Here is a 14,588-nt window from a genome sequence, read left to right on the forward strand (position 1 = left end):
GGCATAGATGTGCTGCACAACTTCCGAGCGGACTGGGAGTGCACCTGCAAGGGCACCAAAGTGTCTACTGCAGAGGGGGATCCCTGCTGAAGGTTGCCCTCACCCCAGCCATTCCCCCAAAGCAGGTTGGGAGAAAGGGTAGCTGGCTGGGCCAGACCAGTTTTCCAGATGACTGGGAAATCGCGCCAATAAAAACATCAGCTGCCTGCCTAGAATGTGGTCTCTTCGGGGGGGATGGGGTGGCGGCCCGACACCCCAGGGCTGGGCAGGGCCGCGGTCCAGGGAGGAATGTGGGCGCAGCCTGAGGCTGGGGCCGAGGTTCCTCTGGCCCAGCGCCCAGCTCGGCTTCCCCGCGCCAGCCCAGCTCCCCAGATCTGGTTGCCAGACTTCAGCTGCCTAGCACCTGCAAGCTGGAGTCCCGGGCACTGGGGCGACACGTGGCCCCCCGAGACCGAGCTGTTGACTCTGGAGAAGCGAACCTTTGTGGCGCGGCCCAGCCCGGCCGCCGGGGCCCTCCGGCCCATCCAGGGTCAGGGCGCCCCCGGCCCCGGGGAGAAGCGGAGCCACGATCTCTTCCGAAAAGGAGAGAGGAGCCCGCGCTCGGTGGAGGGCGCCAGGCTGGCGGTCCGCCGACCCCGACGCCGCGAGCCCGCGAGGTGGGTGGGAGCTGGGTGCGGTGGGTGCTAGGACCGCGCGGGCGCGGCTCCACCCCCTCTTCCGGCGGGCGGGCTCGGGGGCCTGGGCGCAGGCCGCGGCCGCCAGTCGGCGCCGCCCGGAGCCGGGAGCGCGGCCGGAGCGAGGCGCGGGCTGTGGGGCCGCCGCGTGCCCGGCCCCGCTTGCCCGTGCCCGCCGCTCGCCCGCCCGCCCGCCATGCCCGGCTTCGACTACAAGTTCCTGGAGAAGCCCAAGCGGCGGCTGCTGTGCCCGCTGTGCGGGAAGCCCATGCGCGAGCCGGTGCAGGTTTCTACCTGCGGCCACCGCTTCTGCGACACCTGCCTGCAGGAGTTCCTCAGGTGCGGGCCGGGGGGAGCGGGGGACGGCCGTGGCCGTGGCGAGGGGGGACGGCGCGTGGGGAGGGGCCCAGGCCGGAGGCACGCCGGGCCTTTGTCTGCGCCGCGGCTCTGTGACCTCAGGGGCGCCCACCGTGACGTCACGGGGCGGCGGTGACGTCAGGCCCCGAGGGAGGACTCCAAGCACTAATCCGAAGGGTCCCGGGGCCCTACGGAAGAATTCGGTGCCTGACCGAGGGGTGGAGGTGGGAGAACACGCCCTTCCTGACCCGTGGCAGGCCCTCCCCCTCACCTGAAAGCCGGAGCGGCCTCATCCTTGAACTTCGAATCCGTACGGGAAGAGGAGGACAGAACTCTCTGTCCCGCACAGTACCTTAAGCCTCTGGAGTTTCTGCCCATCTAATCTGTTCTGATCCTAAGAACGATCCGAGAACGGCAGCTATTGTTCTCCCATTTCACAGATGGTGAAAGGAGAGATTCAAAGAAAGGCTGCGACTTGCCCAGGGTCACACAATTACTTAAAGGCTGAACTGGGATTTAAGCCCGGGCTGCTTTTGGTCGTACAACAGAGGGAGGACTGTGACGCTACAGATCGCCCCTGAAGCAGTGGGACCGCTCGGTGTCCCTCCTTGCCCCTGGGGATCTTGAGTACCAAGAGTGGTCCGGAAATCGTGACGGAGGGGGTCGCACCCTGGGTGTTACTGAACCAGGGATCCAGGTGACCCCTTGGCTCTGGGGCATCTCTTGAGTTCTGGGCGCTCTGCGGTGTCCTGAATCTAAACTCTTTTGCTGGGAACTGTTCAGGCCCGGGTGTGGGGGGGCGAGATGAGGGAGCCCCCACTCCTGGGGAGGTCGTGGCCCAAGAGCACAGGGGAAAGCTGGGTCAGCCACTGCCGCCTGGCTGGAGGCTGTTTGCTGAGGGGGGAGCTAGGGGCGCAGGCAGGGAGCACTTCGGGGCTCCTGCCTTCAGTGCTCCCCGCTCCCTCTCTCGGCGCGCTCCCTCTCTCGGCGCTCCGAAGCCCCCCGCTGGCGGAAATCTCAGCAGGCCCTTTGTTTTCAGTTCCCCACAGCCTGGGCCGGCTCCTGCCCTCACATATGCTCCTGCGAGAGCTGCTAGGCCACCCCCTCCTCCTTTTCCCTCACCCTCCTCCCTCCTCCCTCCAGTGTACACACAGACTCCCCTACACACAGCCCCATTGTCTGCCGCGGTGCCCTTCCCCGGCCCTCTGGTTTCCAGATGAGGCCAGCTGAGCCCCTACCCCCTCCCAGCTGACCCACCCTTACTGCCTCCGAGGGAGCAGGGGAGGGGGCTGTCAGGCCGTTTCCCTCCACCTCCTCCTCTGCCCCTCTCCCCGGCTTCTGCCCCCCCCCCCCCCGGAAAACCCCCCCTCCCCCCCCCTAGCCCCCCCCCCCCCCCCCCTTTTCTCCCCCCGGCCCCGGCCCCCCCCCCCCCCCCGGGGGGGGGGCCCCGCCCCCCCCCCCCCCCCCCCCCCCGCCCCCAGCGCCTGAGCTGTGCAGCTGAGGCCCCCGAAGGAAAGAAGTGGTTGAACAGGCTCTGTCCCTCACCACCACCCCCTACCCTGCAAGCAAGGGTGTCCACAGCCCTGGCGGAACCTTTGTCCTGGCTGGGCCCCAAGCTGCTCGGGCTAATCTTCTGCCTGAAGCCTGGGGACTTGCCTTAGTCCCCTCCCTGTCTCCCAAACCACTAAATCAGCACATTCCTGAAGCAGCCAAGCAGACCCCTCCCCCATGGCCCACCCCTCTTTCCCCATTCCTGCCAGGGCTATTACTCAGGTTGGTCCAGGAAGGCTGGTTGCCCTATGGGCATGGGCACACCTCTTCAGTGCCTGGGCATGTATTGTTCTTGGCATTGGTGGCGTGGCCAGTGGTGGTAGTGGCGTCAGGGGAGGTGGGTGCTAGAAATCTTCTGGGCACCTGGGGCATGAGCTGCCCAGGTCCTATAAAGTACCATCATGGACAGGGCTGTCATGTGGCTTCCGCTACCGCCTTGATTTCTGCCTCCCACCTGCCTGACTCAGATCTGCCAGGAATGCCATGCCCGAGGGCCTTCGGTCCTACTGGGTGAGCCCTGGCCCTGCCTAGGCTGTGCACGTTGTGCCAGGTGTGTGTGTGACTGGGCCTGGCCAGGGTCAGCAAGGCCGTGTTGGTGGAAGGAGGTGCGCCAGCAGGTTCCTTGGTGCTAACCGCCCGGTGGGGATTGGTGCAAGGTCAGAAAGCTTTCAGCGCCTGCCGTGCGGTGGCCAGAGTCTTGGCTGAGCTTGCCTGGAGGGTTTTTCTTGCCCCAGCCTCTTTTTTGTGTGTACAGTGTAGTAGAACCTGAGCTGTGGAATCAGACACCCAGGTGCTGCTTTACCTGTGAGTCTCAGTTCTTTCATCTGCAAAATGGGGGCATGCAGCCCCTTCTCAGAGGGAGGTGGTTAGGACTGGATAGGAGTGTAAAACACTGCCTTAGAGTGAGCCTGTCCTCTTTGCTTTAGAAGACACACCCTCATGGGAGGAGGGAAGGGATGGGGTAAAGTGGCCCCGGACTGACCTTTGCTCTGGGTTCTTGGACAAGAACGCTAATGGGGGCTGGGCAGCCTTGCCACTTCATCTCAGCCCATCGCTGCCCCCCCTACCCTGTCCCCCCAGCCAGTGAAAACTAACAGGGGTGGAGGGCAGGTGTCCTGTTCCTTTTCCAGTCCGGCTGCCCTCCTGGGGGGGAGGGGTACCAGCTGCCACCTGTTGGCCACATGCTGTCAGAGGCAGCTGTCTGCCTCCACTGGGCCCAGAGCCCCTCTCCCCAGGGTAAGAGCTAGGATCTTTTGGGGTCTGGCTGAGAACTGGTCCAGGGAGGGAGGGAGGGAGGGGGGTGGGGCCTGGGTTCTCCCTTCCCATAGCTGGAGCCTGACCCTGTCCGCTCCCCCTTCACAGTGAAGGAGTCTTCAAATGCCCTGAGGACCAACTTCCTTTGGACTATGCCAAGGTGAGCCCACAGTGCCAGGCAGAGGCCCAGGTTACAGGCTTTTGCCCTGGTGGGGGCTGGGGTTGCTGGCTGCCAGTCGGCTCAGGGCCAATGTCAACCCAGTACTGTGGAATCCTGTGCCCCCACAGAGGGGGCCTCTTCCCTCCCACCGGGCCCGTTTGCAAATGAGGCCAGTGTTTGCCCTGGAGGGCAGGCACAATGCCCAGCCTGTGGGGGTGCACAGAGCTGCTCTGTGCCCAAAAGCAGTGCTCCCCTCCCCTTCGGGTGGCAAGCCATACCCGTGGCTGACGGCCAGGACCCCTCTACCAGGAGGAAGGAAGCAGAGGATGTGGGGGCTGCCTGGAACTGAGCAGGCTGATTGGTTGACACTCCAAAGGGAGTGTCATGTGCAGGCATGTTGGGGACCCTGGTATCCAGCTGTGGAGCAGATAACCACCTGCTGTGCCTTTTATCCCCGGGCACAGAGGGGAATATAGCTCCAGAGAGCCTGTTAACTGACTCGAAGGTAGAGCTAGCCTGTGGGGGGTGGGGTGGGGTGGGGTGGGGGTGGGTTGGTAACTGGGGACGGTAGCACGCTCTGACCCTGCGCGGTTCCTCCCCGTCCACCCAGATCTACCCAGACCCCGAGCTGGAGGTCCAGGTGCTGGGCCTGGCTATCCGCTGCATCCACAGTGAGGAGGGCTGCCGCTGGAGTGGGCCGCTCCGGCACCTGCAGGTGAGTCTCTGATGGGGCCCGAGGGGGGCGGCCCCTTTCCTGGCAGGCGCTCACTGCTTCTTTTCCCCCCAGAGCCACCTGAACACGTGCAGCTTCAATGTCATCCCCTGCCCCAACCGCTGCCCCACCAAGCTCAGCCGCCGGGACCTGCCTGCCCACCTGCAGCACGACTGCCCCAAGCGGCGCCTCAAGTGCGAGTTCTGCGGCTGCGACTTCAGTGGGGAGGCCTTTGAGGTGAGGGGGGGCGGGGAGGAGGCCTGGCCGAGGGGCGCGGGAGAGCGGGGCACCCGGGAGCCCCGGGGATCACTTAGCTCGGCCCCTCGGGCATTTGCGCAGAGCCACGAGGGCGTGTGCCCCCAGGAGAGCGTGTACTGTGAGAACAAGTGCGGTGCCCGCATGATGCGGCGGCTGCTGGCCCAGCACGCCACCTCCGAGTGCCCCAAGCGCACCCAGCCGTGCACCTACTGCACCAAGGAGTTCGTCTTCGACACCATCCAGGTGCGGCCCTCCCCGGGCGGGCGGCGGGGGCGGGCGCGGGGCGGGGGGCGGGGCAGGGCGCGGGGTGTCAGACTGCTGACCGCTGTCTCGGCCCCTGCGGCCCTAGAGCCACCAGTACCAGTGCCCGAGGTTGCCCGTGCCCTGCCCCAACCAGTGTGGCGTGGGCACAGTGGCTCGGGAGGACCTGCCCGGCCACCTGAAGGAGAGCTGCAGCACCGCCCTGGTGCTGTGTCCGTTCAAAGACTCCGGCTGCAAGCACAGGGTGAGCTGCCCTCCGCTTTCCCTCCGCCCCATTCTGGGTCCTTGAAGCATCAGGTGCAGACGGGCTGCTCTGAAGCCTTGGGTCCTTCCCTCTGCCGGCCGCTGCCGCCTCCTAAGTGTCCTCTGTCCGGCCCGGTCAGAGCTGGGGCCCCGCAGCCCTGTCCCCGCCCCCCCCCCCCCCCCCCACCCCGGTCCTGCGCCTACTGAGAACCGCCCTCCCTTCCTCCCCCGGCCCGGGGCTCTGCCAACAGTGCCCTAAGTTGGCGATGGCCCGGCACGTGGAGGAGAGCGTGAAGCCCCACCTGGCCATGATGTGCGCCCTGGTGAGCCGGCAGCGGCAGGAGCTGCAGGAGCTGCGGCGGGAGCTGGAGGAGCTGTCGGTGGGCAGCGACGGCGTGCTCATCTGGAAGATCGGCAGCTACGGCCGGCGGCTCCAGGAAGCCAAAGCCAAGCCCAACCTCGAGTGCTTCAGCCCGGCCTTCTACACGCACAAGTATGGCTACAAGTTGCAGGTGTCCGCATTCCTCAACGGCAACGGCAGCGGCGAGGGCACACACCTGTCGCTCTACATCCGCGTGCTGCCGGGTGCCTTTGACAATCTCCTTGAGTGGCCGTTTGCCCGCCGTGTCACCTTCTCCCTGCTGGATCAGAGCGACCCCGGGCTGGCCAAGCCACAGCACGTCACTGAGACCTTTCACCCCGACCCAAACTGGAAGAATTTCCAAAAACCGGGCACTTGGCGGGGCTCCCTGGACGAGAGCTCTCTGGGCTTTGGTTATCCCAAGTTCATCTCCCACCAGGATATCCGCAAGCGAAACTACGTGCGGGATGACGCCGTCTTCATCCGTGCCTCTGTTGAATTGCCCCGAAAGATCCTCAGCTGAGTGCAGACGGGGTTTCCGGAGAAAGGGAGGGTGGAATAGGACCTCAGTCAGGAACTGGCTGAATCCGGAGAGGGGGCCGGACCCCCTTTCAGCCTCTTCTGCCTAGGTTCTGTCCTCCTGTTCCCCCTCCCACCTTCCCTACCACCCTCAGGTGCCTCCTATTGGTGCTTCAGCCCTGGCCGCTGGGGCGGGAGCAGGTCTTGGGGTCATCAAGGGCTTGGAAACAAGTGATCCCAGGGTCTGTCTCCTCTCCTGGGCAGGGAAGAAAGACATGCCTTGGTGCCGGCCACACTCTTCCCGGGACTGAGGTGCCTGCTGGTGCTACGTCCCAAGAGCCATAGGGGGGGGGGGGGGGGAAGTTGGGAAAGTGAGGGGTAGTTAAAAGAATCTGTCTTGAGATCTGATTTCTCTTCCCCTTTCCTTGGCTGTGCCCCCTCCGGTTATTTATTTACTTGGTGCCAGGAGGGCACAGCAGGGAAGCCCTGGTTTTTAATAAATCCTGAATTGTATTTATTAACTTGGTTCCAGCCTGACTTATCTGGGATGGTTAGGGCCCTGGAAGGCTGGGCGTAACTGTGAAGGCCCAGGGCCAAAGGCGGGCTGCTGCTTCTTGCCACTCTGCCCTGCTGGGTCGCCCTCCGGTGGACGACAGAGGAGCTGCAGCAGGCTTTGTGCAGGACGCAGTTGCCTGCCGCTGCCCACTGGTGGCTAAATGGGGGAGGTGCAGGCTCTGAACATTTTACAAGCCTGGAGTCCCTGATGCATCCATACTCCACCGAAGACTAGTATTTCCGCCCGAGGTGGGTCTTTCCTGATCTAATGGTAACAGCTATCACGTGGCAGACACTGCCAGGCGCTTTACAGGCATGACTTTGTTTAATACAACGGGCAAATGAAATCGCTTTGATCACCATCCTAAAAAAACCAATCAGCCGCCTGTGGTGAAGACTTCGTAAGGCTTGTGCCCAGCCCATACCCAGCGACTAAGCCAAGGGACTTTTGAGGTGTACAAGGCACCGGGATTTTCTCATCTGTATTTGTTTATTTTCCATACAGGCCTCAGTGAGTGCCTGTGATTATCCACATTTGGCCGATGAAATAGGAACAGAGGCGAGAACTGACTTCTCAGTGACCTTTCAGCTGGTTTGGGACAAGGCCTGGATTCTGTTGGAAGCTCCGGCACTCCCTGGCAGAATAGCTCCCGTTAATTTTGGTGGTAGAGTTGGGTTTAGATCCTTGCTGTGCTTGCTTTTTGGCAAGTTGCTCAGCTATGTGGGGTGTTGGTCTTATTGGTAAAATGGGAGTACTCCTGTTCCCCTAGACTTGTAAACTTTACAATCAATCAGCATCAAGTCCCTTACTCTTCTTGCTTGGCCCCGGGAAGAGGACCGGGGGGTGGCAACTATTACCTAATAGGGCTGTAGTTTTTGCCTTCACTCTCCCACATACAGGCTGAGGTGAAAAGAGCCCTTGTTGGGTGACAGGACAGGACAGTCAGAAATGCCAGCCTGGGGAACTAACCACCAGCTTACCCTTCAAAAGGTCAAATTCACTGACCAAGGCGGAGATGGGGCCCTGGCTGCCTTGCTGAGAAAGCAGAGCGCACCTCTTCCCCAGTTAAACCATCTTGGTACAGTGATGTCCGGAAGCCGGTAGGGAAAAGCACGGGCTCTAGCAAACGCCTGCTCCCCAGCTCCCCAGTTCCCGCGTCAGACAAGAGGTGGGGTCCCCCGTCCAGCATCAGTCCGCCCTTGGGCTCCGGGCTCCCTCTGCTGGCAGGACCGCCACACACCACTCCAGGGGGCGCATTCACAGGGAAGGTCGGAGGGTGCCACCTAGAATTGTGTGCGACAGTGGGTGTCGCGGTCAGCCCCAGAGCCCCTCCCCCCAGCGCTGCTGCTGGCAGGCAGAACTGCTTTGTCAACTCGGGCCAGGTTTTGCATCAAAATGTGAGCTGGATTCCACAAGCACCTGCCCGGAGAGGCCAGACAAGAGCTGGGCTCACCTCACGGTCTACTCTGCAGCCGTGTGAGCTTGGCTGACCGCAGGTATGTGACGCAGGCAGAAGGCGGCTTGCTTTCCCACGGATGGCATGGGGTAAAGGAGGCGAAGCGCCTTCTCTGAAGGGCACCCCAGAGACTGGCATGCTCAGAAAGGGACCGGACTTTCACGACTCCATCAGTAATCTGAGGGGCCGCTTCACATGTTACAGATTACCGCACCAGCCAGAGGCCCTCAAAACTTCCAAAGTGCTGGGGGGGCGGGGGGCGCCTGGGTGGCTCATTTGTTAAGCGTCTGCCTTCGGCTCAGGTCATGATCCCAGGCTCCTGGGATCGAGCCCCCGCATCAGGCTCCCTGCTTCTCCCTCCCTGTCAAATAAATACAAGCTTCAAAACAAAAAAAGTACTGGAAGTGGAAGAAGGGGAGGGAGGGGCATTTAGTCTTCAGTTGGCTCATCAGCACACCAGATCCCCCCTTTCAGTGGTCCTTGGAGTGCAAATGGCAGCACACTGAGCTGGCAGGCAGGGCAGTAAACCCCTGCCCAGCGAGAGGCCCCGGGCTCTGGCTGCGGTCCACCACCCCGTGCTTTCCAACCAGCACAGCACCTGCTCTGGGCTAACGGGCCGGGAGGGCTTCCGAGTGGGCCACTCTACGGCTCCCCTCTTAAAAATGAGGACTGGCTTCCCTTTTGGAAATGAGACATGTTAGAAACCACTACAAGAAAAATCACCTCAAACATTCACAGCATTCAACGAATAGGACAAGATCAGAAGGTGAGTTTTTCCTTTTTACTGGTTTATAATAATATTAAAAACCCCATCACACCCATAAACCACCACAGGTGAGAAGATGAGGGAGCTGGAGAATGAATGCTACAGTATGTGGACAGCGTACGGAATCCGGTATTCCCTAGGGGCAGTGTGGGGTGGAGGCAGGGAGTGTGGATACGAGGCCCTGGCTTGGACCCTTATTGCTGGTTGGGGGTTGGCTGGCAGAGGGGGAGAGGGGCTCAGGGTGAACTAGGAAACATCTCACACCAAAGGCAAGGGCAGTTGGGGGGGGGTCACAGTACATTTTCCATGCAGACTAGGGGTGGGAGTGAGGGCTTCAGAGATTTGCACCCCTACACAGGAAGAGATTTGAGGGTTTGAGGTTTGATTTAAAGCCCCCAAGTTGGTGTCTGGTCAATTTCCTAAGATGGCAGCTCACCTTTCAGGGAGAGGCATTGGAAACAATTGCGGCAAAAATATCTGGTTTGGAGATCAAACAAGGGATAAGGGGAGACAGTGGTGCTCTTAAAATATAACTCCAAGAAGCGAGAACAGGAAGGGGGCCCTGGGTGAGACGGTGGTCAATGCCTTGGGGGGCGGACCTGCCCAGAAGCTGCAGGTACCCCCGAGGGCTCAGGGACAGGGAGGTACCAGTGTTCACAGACAGCAGAGAAATCAGGAACAATAAATTAGGACTTCATGTTGCTATCATTTGGCATAACACAATCAGGCATTTTTTCTTTTTTTTTTTTCTCTTTTTAAATATAAGGCAACTTGCCAACACATAATTTAAAAACTGGTCTTCAGTCACATTGCTTCAGATCACTAGAGAATTTCTGGCTAAAGAACAGTGGATAGTAAACAAAACCCCAAATCTTAAATAAGAACATCAGCTCACATTCCCCAGAGACAAGAGGAAAGGTAAGGGCTTAATTTGGTTTAAAAAAAAAAAAAGTCAGAGCCCAACTATGTATCTTTAACAGAAGGGTGCAAAAAATTACAAAACATGATCTAAATTTAAAGTTACAGAAAAGTTTTAAATTTCTAGCCAACTATTTGCCACTTGGGAATGAGACACACTGAGCATGGGGTGAAGGATGAGCGTGTGAAGGGCGGCGGGCAAGGGCAGGAGGGGCTGTTTCCCACGGAGGTCCGCCTCCAGCTGTTAGAACCATGCTCATTTGGTAAAGGAAGAATTCAAAGAGCTTAAGGCTTTGTGTTTTGTTTTTTTTTTTCTTTCTTTCTTCATTAAACTGAGGGGCTGCAAGAGGAGGTGACGAGAGGGTGAATGTACCTGTGGGGCCGCTCACACAATGCTACTCAAACCCACACTACATTCATACAGAAACAGGACATTTAAAACTTACAGTGTAGAGCAATATTCTTAGCCAGTGTAGAGAGAACCAAATGCATTTTAACTTTTTTTTTTCTTTTTTCTTTTTTCTTTTTTTTGGTGTTTTTAATTCCGAACTCCAATGTGATCATCCTTTACCTAGTTAGTTCCTCAAGATCCTGTTTTGTTTTGCTTGGTTTCTGGTGGGGCACGAGGGATGGGAGCAGCAGGTAAGTTAGGAGAGACAACAGTGAGAAAGGGATCTTGGGTATGCTGAATGGTCACTACCTTACTACCTTTCTCTAGGGCTGGAAGAGGGGGCAGTCAGGAACTAAGATGCCAATACAAAGATCTTCTCCCCATGCCTCTAGGCTACGGCCAAGTGCCTGCAGGGTGCCCTTGAGGAGGGTAGCAAGGACAAGTGCAGTGGCTCCGGAATCAATGTAGGTGTACCACAAAGCCCTGAGGAATGGAGAGGGGTGGGAGGAGGTGAAGACTGGGTCTGTTTTGCTTTGAGATCTTTGGGTGAGTAAGGAATTAGCTTCCAGAGCACTTAGGAAGTCTGGCTTCTTAGTCCCAAAGAGACAGAGACAGACAGGGAGAGGGGCTGGGCACCACAGCCACCTTCCCCAGGGCCCTTCCCTTCCCCACACCTCAGTCCTAAGGAAAACAGGCAGAGGTGCAAGAAAAGACGGGAGGTGGTTGGTGGGAAATGGCCAAGGTGAAGGGACTGAGAGGCAGCAGAGAGAAAAGCCTGGAGTTGAGGTTAGGTCCTCACATAAACCCAGAAGTTGCTGGGGATGGTGGAGGGGAGGATGAGGGCACAGGGGATCCCCTGCTGTCCTCAATTAGATCCCACCAAATTCCCTTTCTTAGACATATAAGAATGATCACACTGGAGCGCTGAAATTTTGAAACTATCCAATTACTCAAAAGTAAGTCTAAACCTAGGAGGGTGACGTACGATCTGTAGCTTGTGGAGGGCACCAGGGCTCCCTATCTATACCCAGGGTGCTGAATATGAAGATTTCGACTATCTGCGGGCTCAGGGGCTCGGCTGCCAGGGGCTCGGTGGGCCTTGCTCAGCATGGCCAGGCTCTGTTCTCGAAAGCAGGCCTGCTGGAAATCCCCGCTTAGGTAATCCACCGTTTGCATCAAGCTGTTCTGGCTTGCCACTGGACCGCCCCCGGTCCCTGCTCGGTAGTGGGCCCCAGCAGCCGTCCCACAGTCGAGGGGTGCACCCGTGGGCTGCCCACCATGGAACGGCATGGCGAGGTCCTGAGACCCCGAGCTGTCGCTATTGGGGGTGGGCAGAATGTTGTTCCACAGGGGTTGGAAGTAGTGACCATTGGGGTAGGCCAGTGGGGCTGCCAGGCCGTTGACGGGTGGGGATGGGGTTGGCTTCTCCAGGGGTGGCTTCAGATGGAAGGACTGTGCCAGGCAGAGTTCCTGCGGGTAGGCAGGGGCCTTGCCCACAAAGCCAGGCCCTGCCAACTCGCGTCCTGCTGCATGCTTGCCTGTCAGGCCAGGGGCCGGCGTCCCACCAGCCTCACTGCACATCTGCTGTAGGTGGGCCAGCTGGTGCTGGTTCCAGGCGACTGGCTTGAGGTCGCTAGGGTAGCCAGTGGGGGCTCGAGAGATGCCCGTGGGCAGGTTGACAGGGCCTGCGGCAGGCAACGCGGCTGTGGCCGCATGGGTGTGCTCCATGGGGTTGACCACACAGGAAGGCATTGGCGTGGGGACGCTGTGGGTCGACACCCGGGTGCTTGCATTGATGAGCAGACTGCGACTAATGGGGCTGGGGTTGGCGATCTGGCCCTCACACACTGAGGTAGTGCTGATGCCTGCCCTCGTCTGGCAAAACTGGTTGATCTGGTGCACGATGCTGCTCAGGTCCGGGGGCTGGCTGTGCTGCAGGGTGGCCGCCATTGACAGGGGGATAGTTGAGGTAGACACGGTCACATTCGGGGGGGCATCTGAGTCTGGCATCTTCCGACCTCCATGCAGCAAGGGATTGGGGGGGTGCTGGAGACCCTGGTGAGATAGGGCCGGAGGGTGGACCAGGCCCTGGGTTTGGGCCACGGGCTGAGGGTGGCCCAGGCCCTGAGGCTGCTGGAGGCTCTGAGGGTGGGACAGGGCCTGGGGTGGCGGGATACCCTGAGGGTGCTGCAGCGTCTGGGGAGGGGCGTGGGCCAGGGTCTGTGCATGCTGCAGGGCCTGCTGGCGGGCCAGAGCCTGGGCCTGGGGGGGGGCTAAAGTGCTGGGTGCCACAGCAGCATAGGGCGCCACTGGGGGATTCATGATGGCCTCAGGGAGCAATCGGGCTCGGGTGCCGTCAAAGTCCTTGAGTATGCTTTTGGCTGGCACTTTGACAATGGCAAGCAGGCCTGCCTTGGTGGCAGCCTGAGTCGGGTAGGGGCTGTAGCGCTGGGCTGACGTGTCGAGGCCGTTCACAGTACGACGAACGTGTTTCCGCTGGGGAACCTTCACACTGTTGGGGAAGATTTTTATAGTCAGTGGGTTGTTTGCGACCTTCTTAGCATACGCGTCCAATTCGGCTGGGGTAGGATAGTGAGCAGCTCTCATTTTCTGTGTAGTGTCCCCTAGAGAGAGAGAAGGGTAAGGAGAGCAAAGAAGGAGAGGGAGCTCATCAGTGCCAAGCCAACCAGCCCTTCTAGACTCCCCTTTTGAGGGTGTAGGGTAGAGCGGGGGATAAGGAAGTCATCCCTGGTCTTCATCTTAGACCCAGTCTCCCTGAACCCCGAAAGTAACAAGCACCACTAATGTTTAGTCAATACTTACAACTGGTCAGGCCTTGTGCTAAGTGACAGGCTATCTCAATGAATCATCACTCCTGCTTTAGAAGGCAGCTATGATCAGGATTCTCATTTATAAACGAGGCCACCAAAGATCAGAAGAACAGAGCAACTTTCAAGGTCCCGGATTTCGGAAATCAAGAACCTGGCCAATTCTCACAAAGGTAACTGACAGTTGTTCCCCTACACGGAACTCTCTCCAAGTTCCTACCAGCCTATGCTGGCCTTGGGGGTGAAGGTTCTACACGGAGCTGCTTGTCAGGGTCCTCTGTGGCCACTCAGTCCCTTTCCCATGACACCGGGGTGAAGAGGGTGCCCGCAGTGACGCCTCTTCAGTCTGCGGTGGCCAGGGAGGCAGCAGCTTTCTCTTGTGCCTTGGCAGCTGGGGCACCATACCCCCTGGGTGGGCATCCTGGCACAGCAAACAGGATGCTTTTTTTTTTTTTCCGCAGGAGCAGAGGAGTAAGTTGCCAACATCTCTCCCCTAGCCTTATGTCACAAGTTCACTTTTGTTTACAGCTCACTCTCTGCCTGACTGGGTGAACATCAAAAGGCTTTATTTATTTCCTGGTGGGGCAGGGCAGCACAGAGGGAGCTGAGAAGAAAGGATTCAGAGAATCTTTAAGTCCTGAGAGCCAAAAATAGTCTGTATTCGGCCCTTGTCAGCTGTCACTTTCCAAAATGAAAGAGAAAAACCTGCCTTCCTTTGGAGACTGCGGAAATACCCACTCACTCAATGTGCCTCATTAACGTTAACGGTCTCTTTGTTCGCATCTCCAGCGGCCACCCATCAGGGGGGCTCCAGCGGATGTCGGACTTCCAGTCAAAAAGGAAGAGGTTCTGAGAACGAGAGCTCTTTAAGGATGCCAAGCTCCTGCAAAAGGTCTCAGCTCTGTTCTCCCCCCTCTCTGAGGTAGGGTCTCTCCTAAGTATACACAGAAGGTGCTTAATAAAGGCTTGCTGAGTGAGTAAGCCCCCAGACTGCCCAAGCAGAAGGAAGGGGCTTGGCGGGGAGCCCAGGCTCAGCTAGCGAACTCCCGCCCTAATTCCTCCCCTTGCAGGAGGCAGCCAGGACAGAGCAAGGACTAAGCTGACTGAATGCCCAGCTTGTGGCCTCAGCTGCCTTGGCCCAAGGAGACCTCATTCAGTCACGTCACTGGGCATCAACTGAAAGGGAAGTGGCTCAAGGAGTGGGCTAGAAGGAAGAGGGCACAGCTGCCTTCATTTGGTGGCATTGCTGGTTAGCCTGGCAGCAACTGCTTAGAAAATGCTGCTCTCAGAGGCAGGAAAAGAGAGCTCAGGTCCACAAGGCGC

The 14,588-nt window shown here is 59.1% G+C and overlaps 2 protein-coding genes across 8 annotated transcripts in view; one reads left to right on the top strand and one right to left on the bottom strand.

The window, feature by feature from the left end:
• Positions 1-215: 215 nt before the first annotated feature.
• On the top strand, positions 216-8,526 carry TRAF4 (TNF receptor associated factor 4). Of its 2 annotated transcripts, none has more exons than XM_032429119.1 (7): positions 216-656; positions 3,945-3,996; positions 4,607-4,711; positions 4,784-4,945; positions 5,048-5,209; positions 5,316-5,471; positions 5,722-8,526. In XM_032429119.1, the coding sequence occupies exons 1-7, from the start codon at positions 235-237 to the stop codon at positions 6,352-6,354; spliced, it is 1,692 nt and encodes a 563-aa protein (XP_032285010.1). In that variant the 5' UTR covers positions 216-234; the 3' UTR covers positions 6,355-8,526. The 2 variants fall into 2 exon arrangements, with proteins under 2 accessions (XP_032285010.1, XP_032285011.1); XM_032429120.1 differs by lacking the exon at positions 216-656 and adding an exon at positions 808-1,013.
• A 415-nt stretch (positions 8,527-8,941) lies between these two features.
• Positions 8,942-14,588, bottom strand: part of FAM222B (family with sequence similarity 222 member B) — a 76,280-nt gene continuing 70,633 nt past the window's right edge. For 5 of the 6 annotated variants that reach the window (XM_032428586.1, XM_032428589.1, XM_032428588.1 and 2 more), the window contains one exon: positions 8,942-13,061. In XM_032428586.1, coding sequence (XP_032284477.1) covers positions 11,455-13,061 — 1,607 coding nt within the window. In that variant the 3' untranslated portion in view covers positions 8,942-11,454. The remainder of the gene's footprint in view (positions 13,062-14,588) is intronic. The other variant, XM_032428590.1, reaches the window with a different exon arrangement.

This window comes from Phoca vitulina, unplaced genomic scaffold (assembly GCF_004348235.1).
Source record: "Phoca vitulina isolate PV1807 unplaced genomic scaffold, GSC_HSeal_1.0 scaffold40, whole genome shotgun sequence".
Lineage (NCBI taxonomy): Eukaryota > Metazoa > Chordata > Mammalia > Carnivora > Phocidae > Phoca > Phoca vitulina.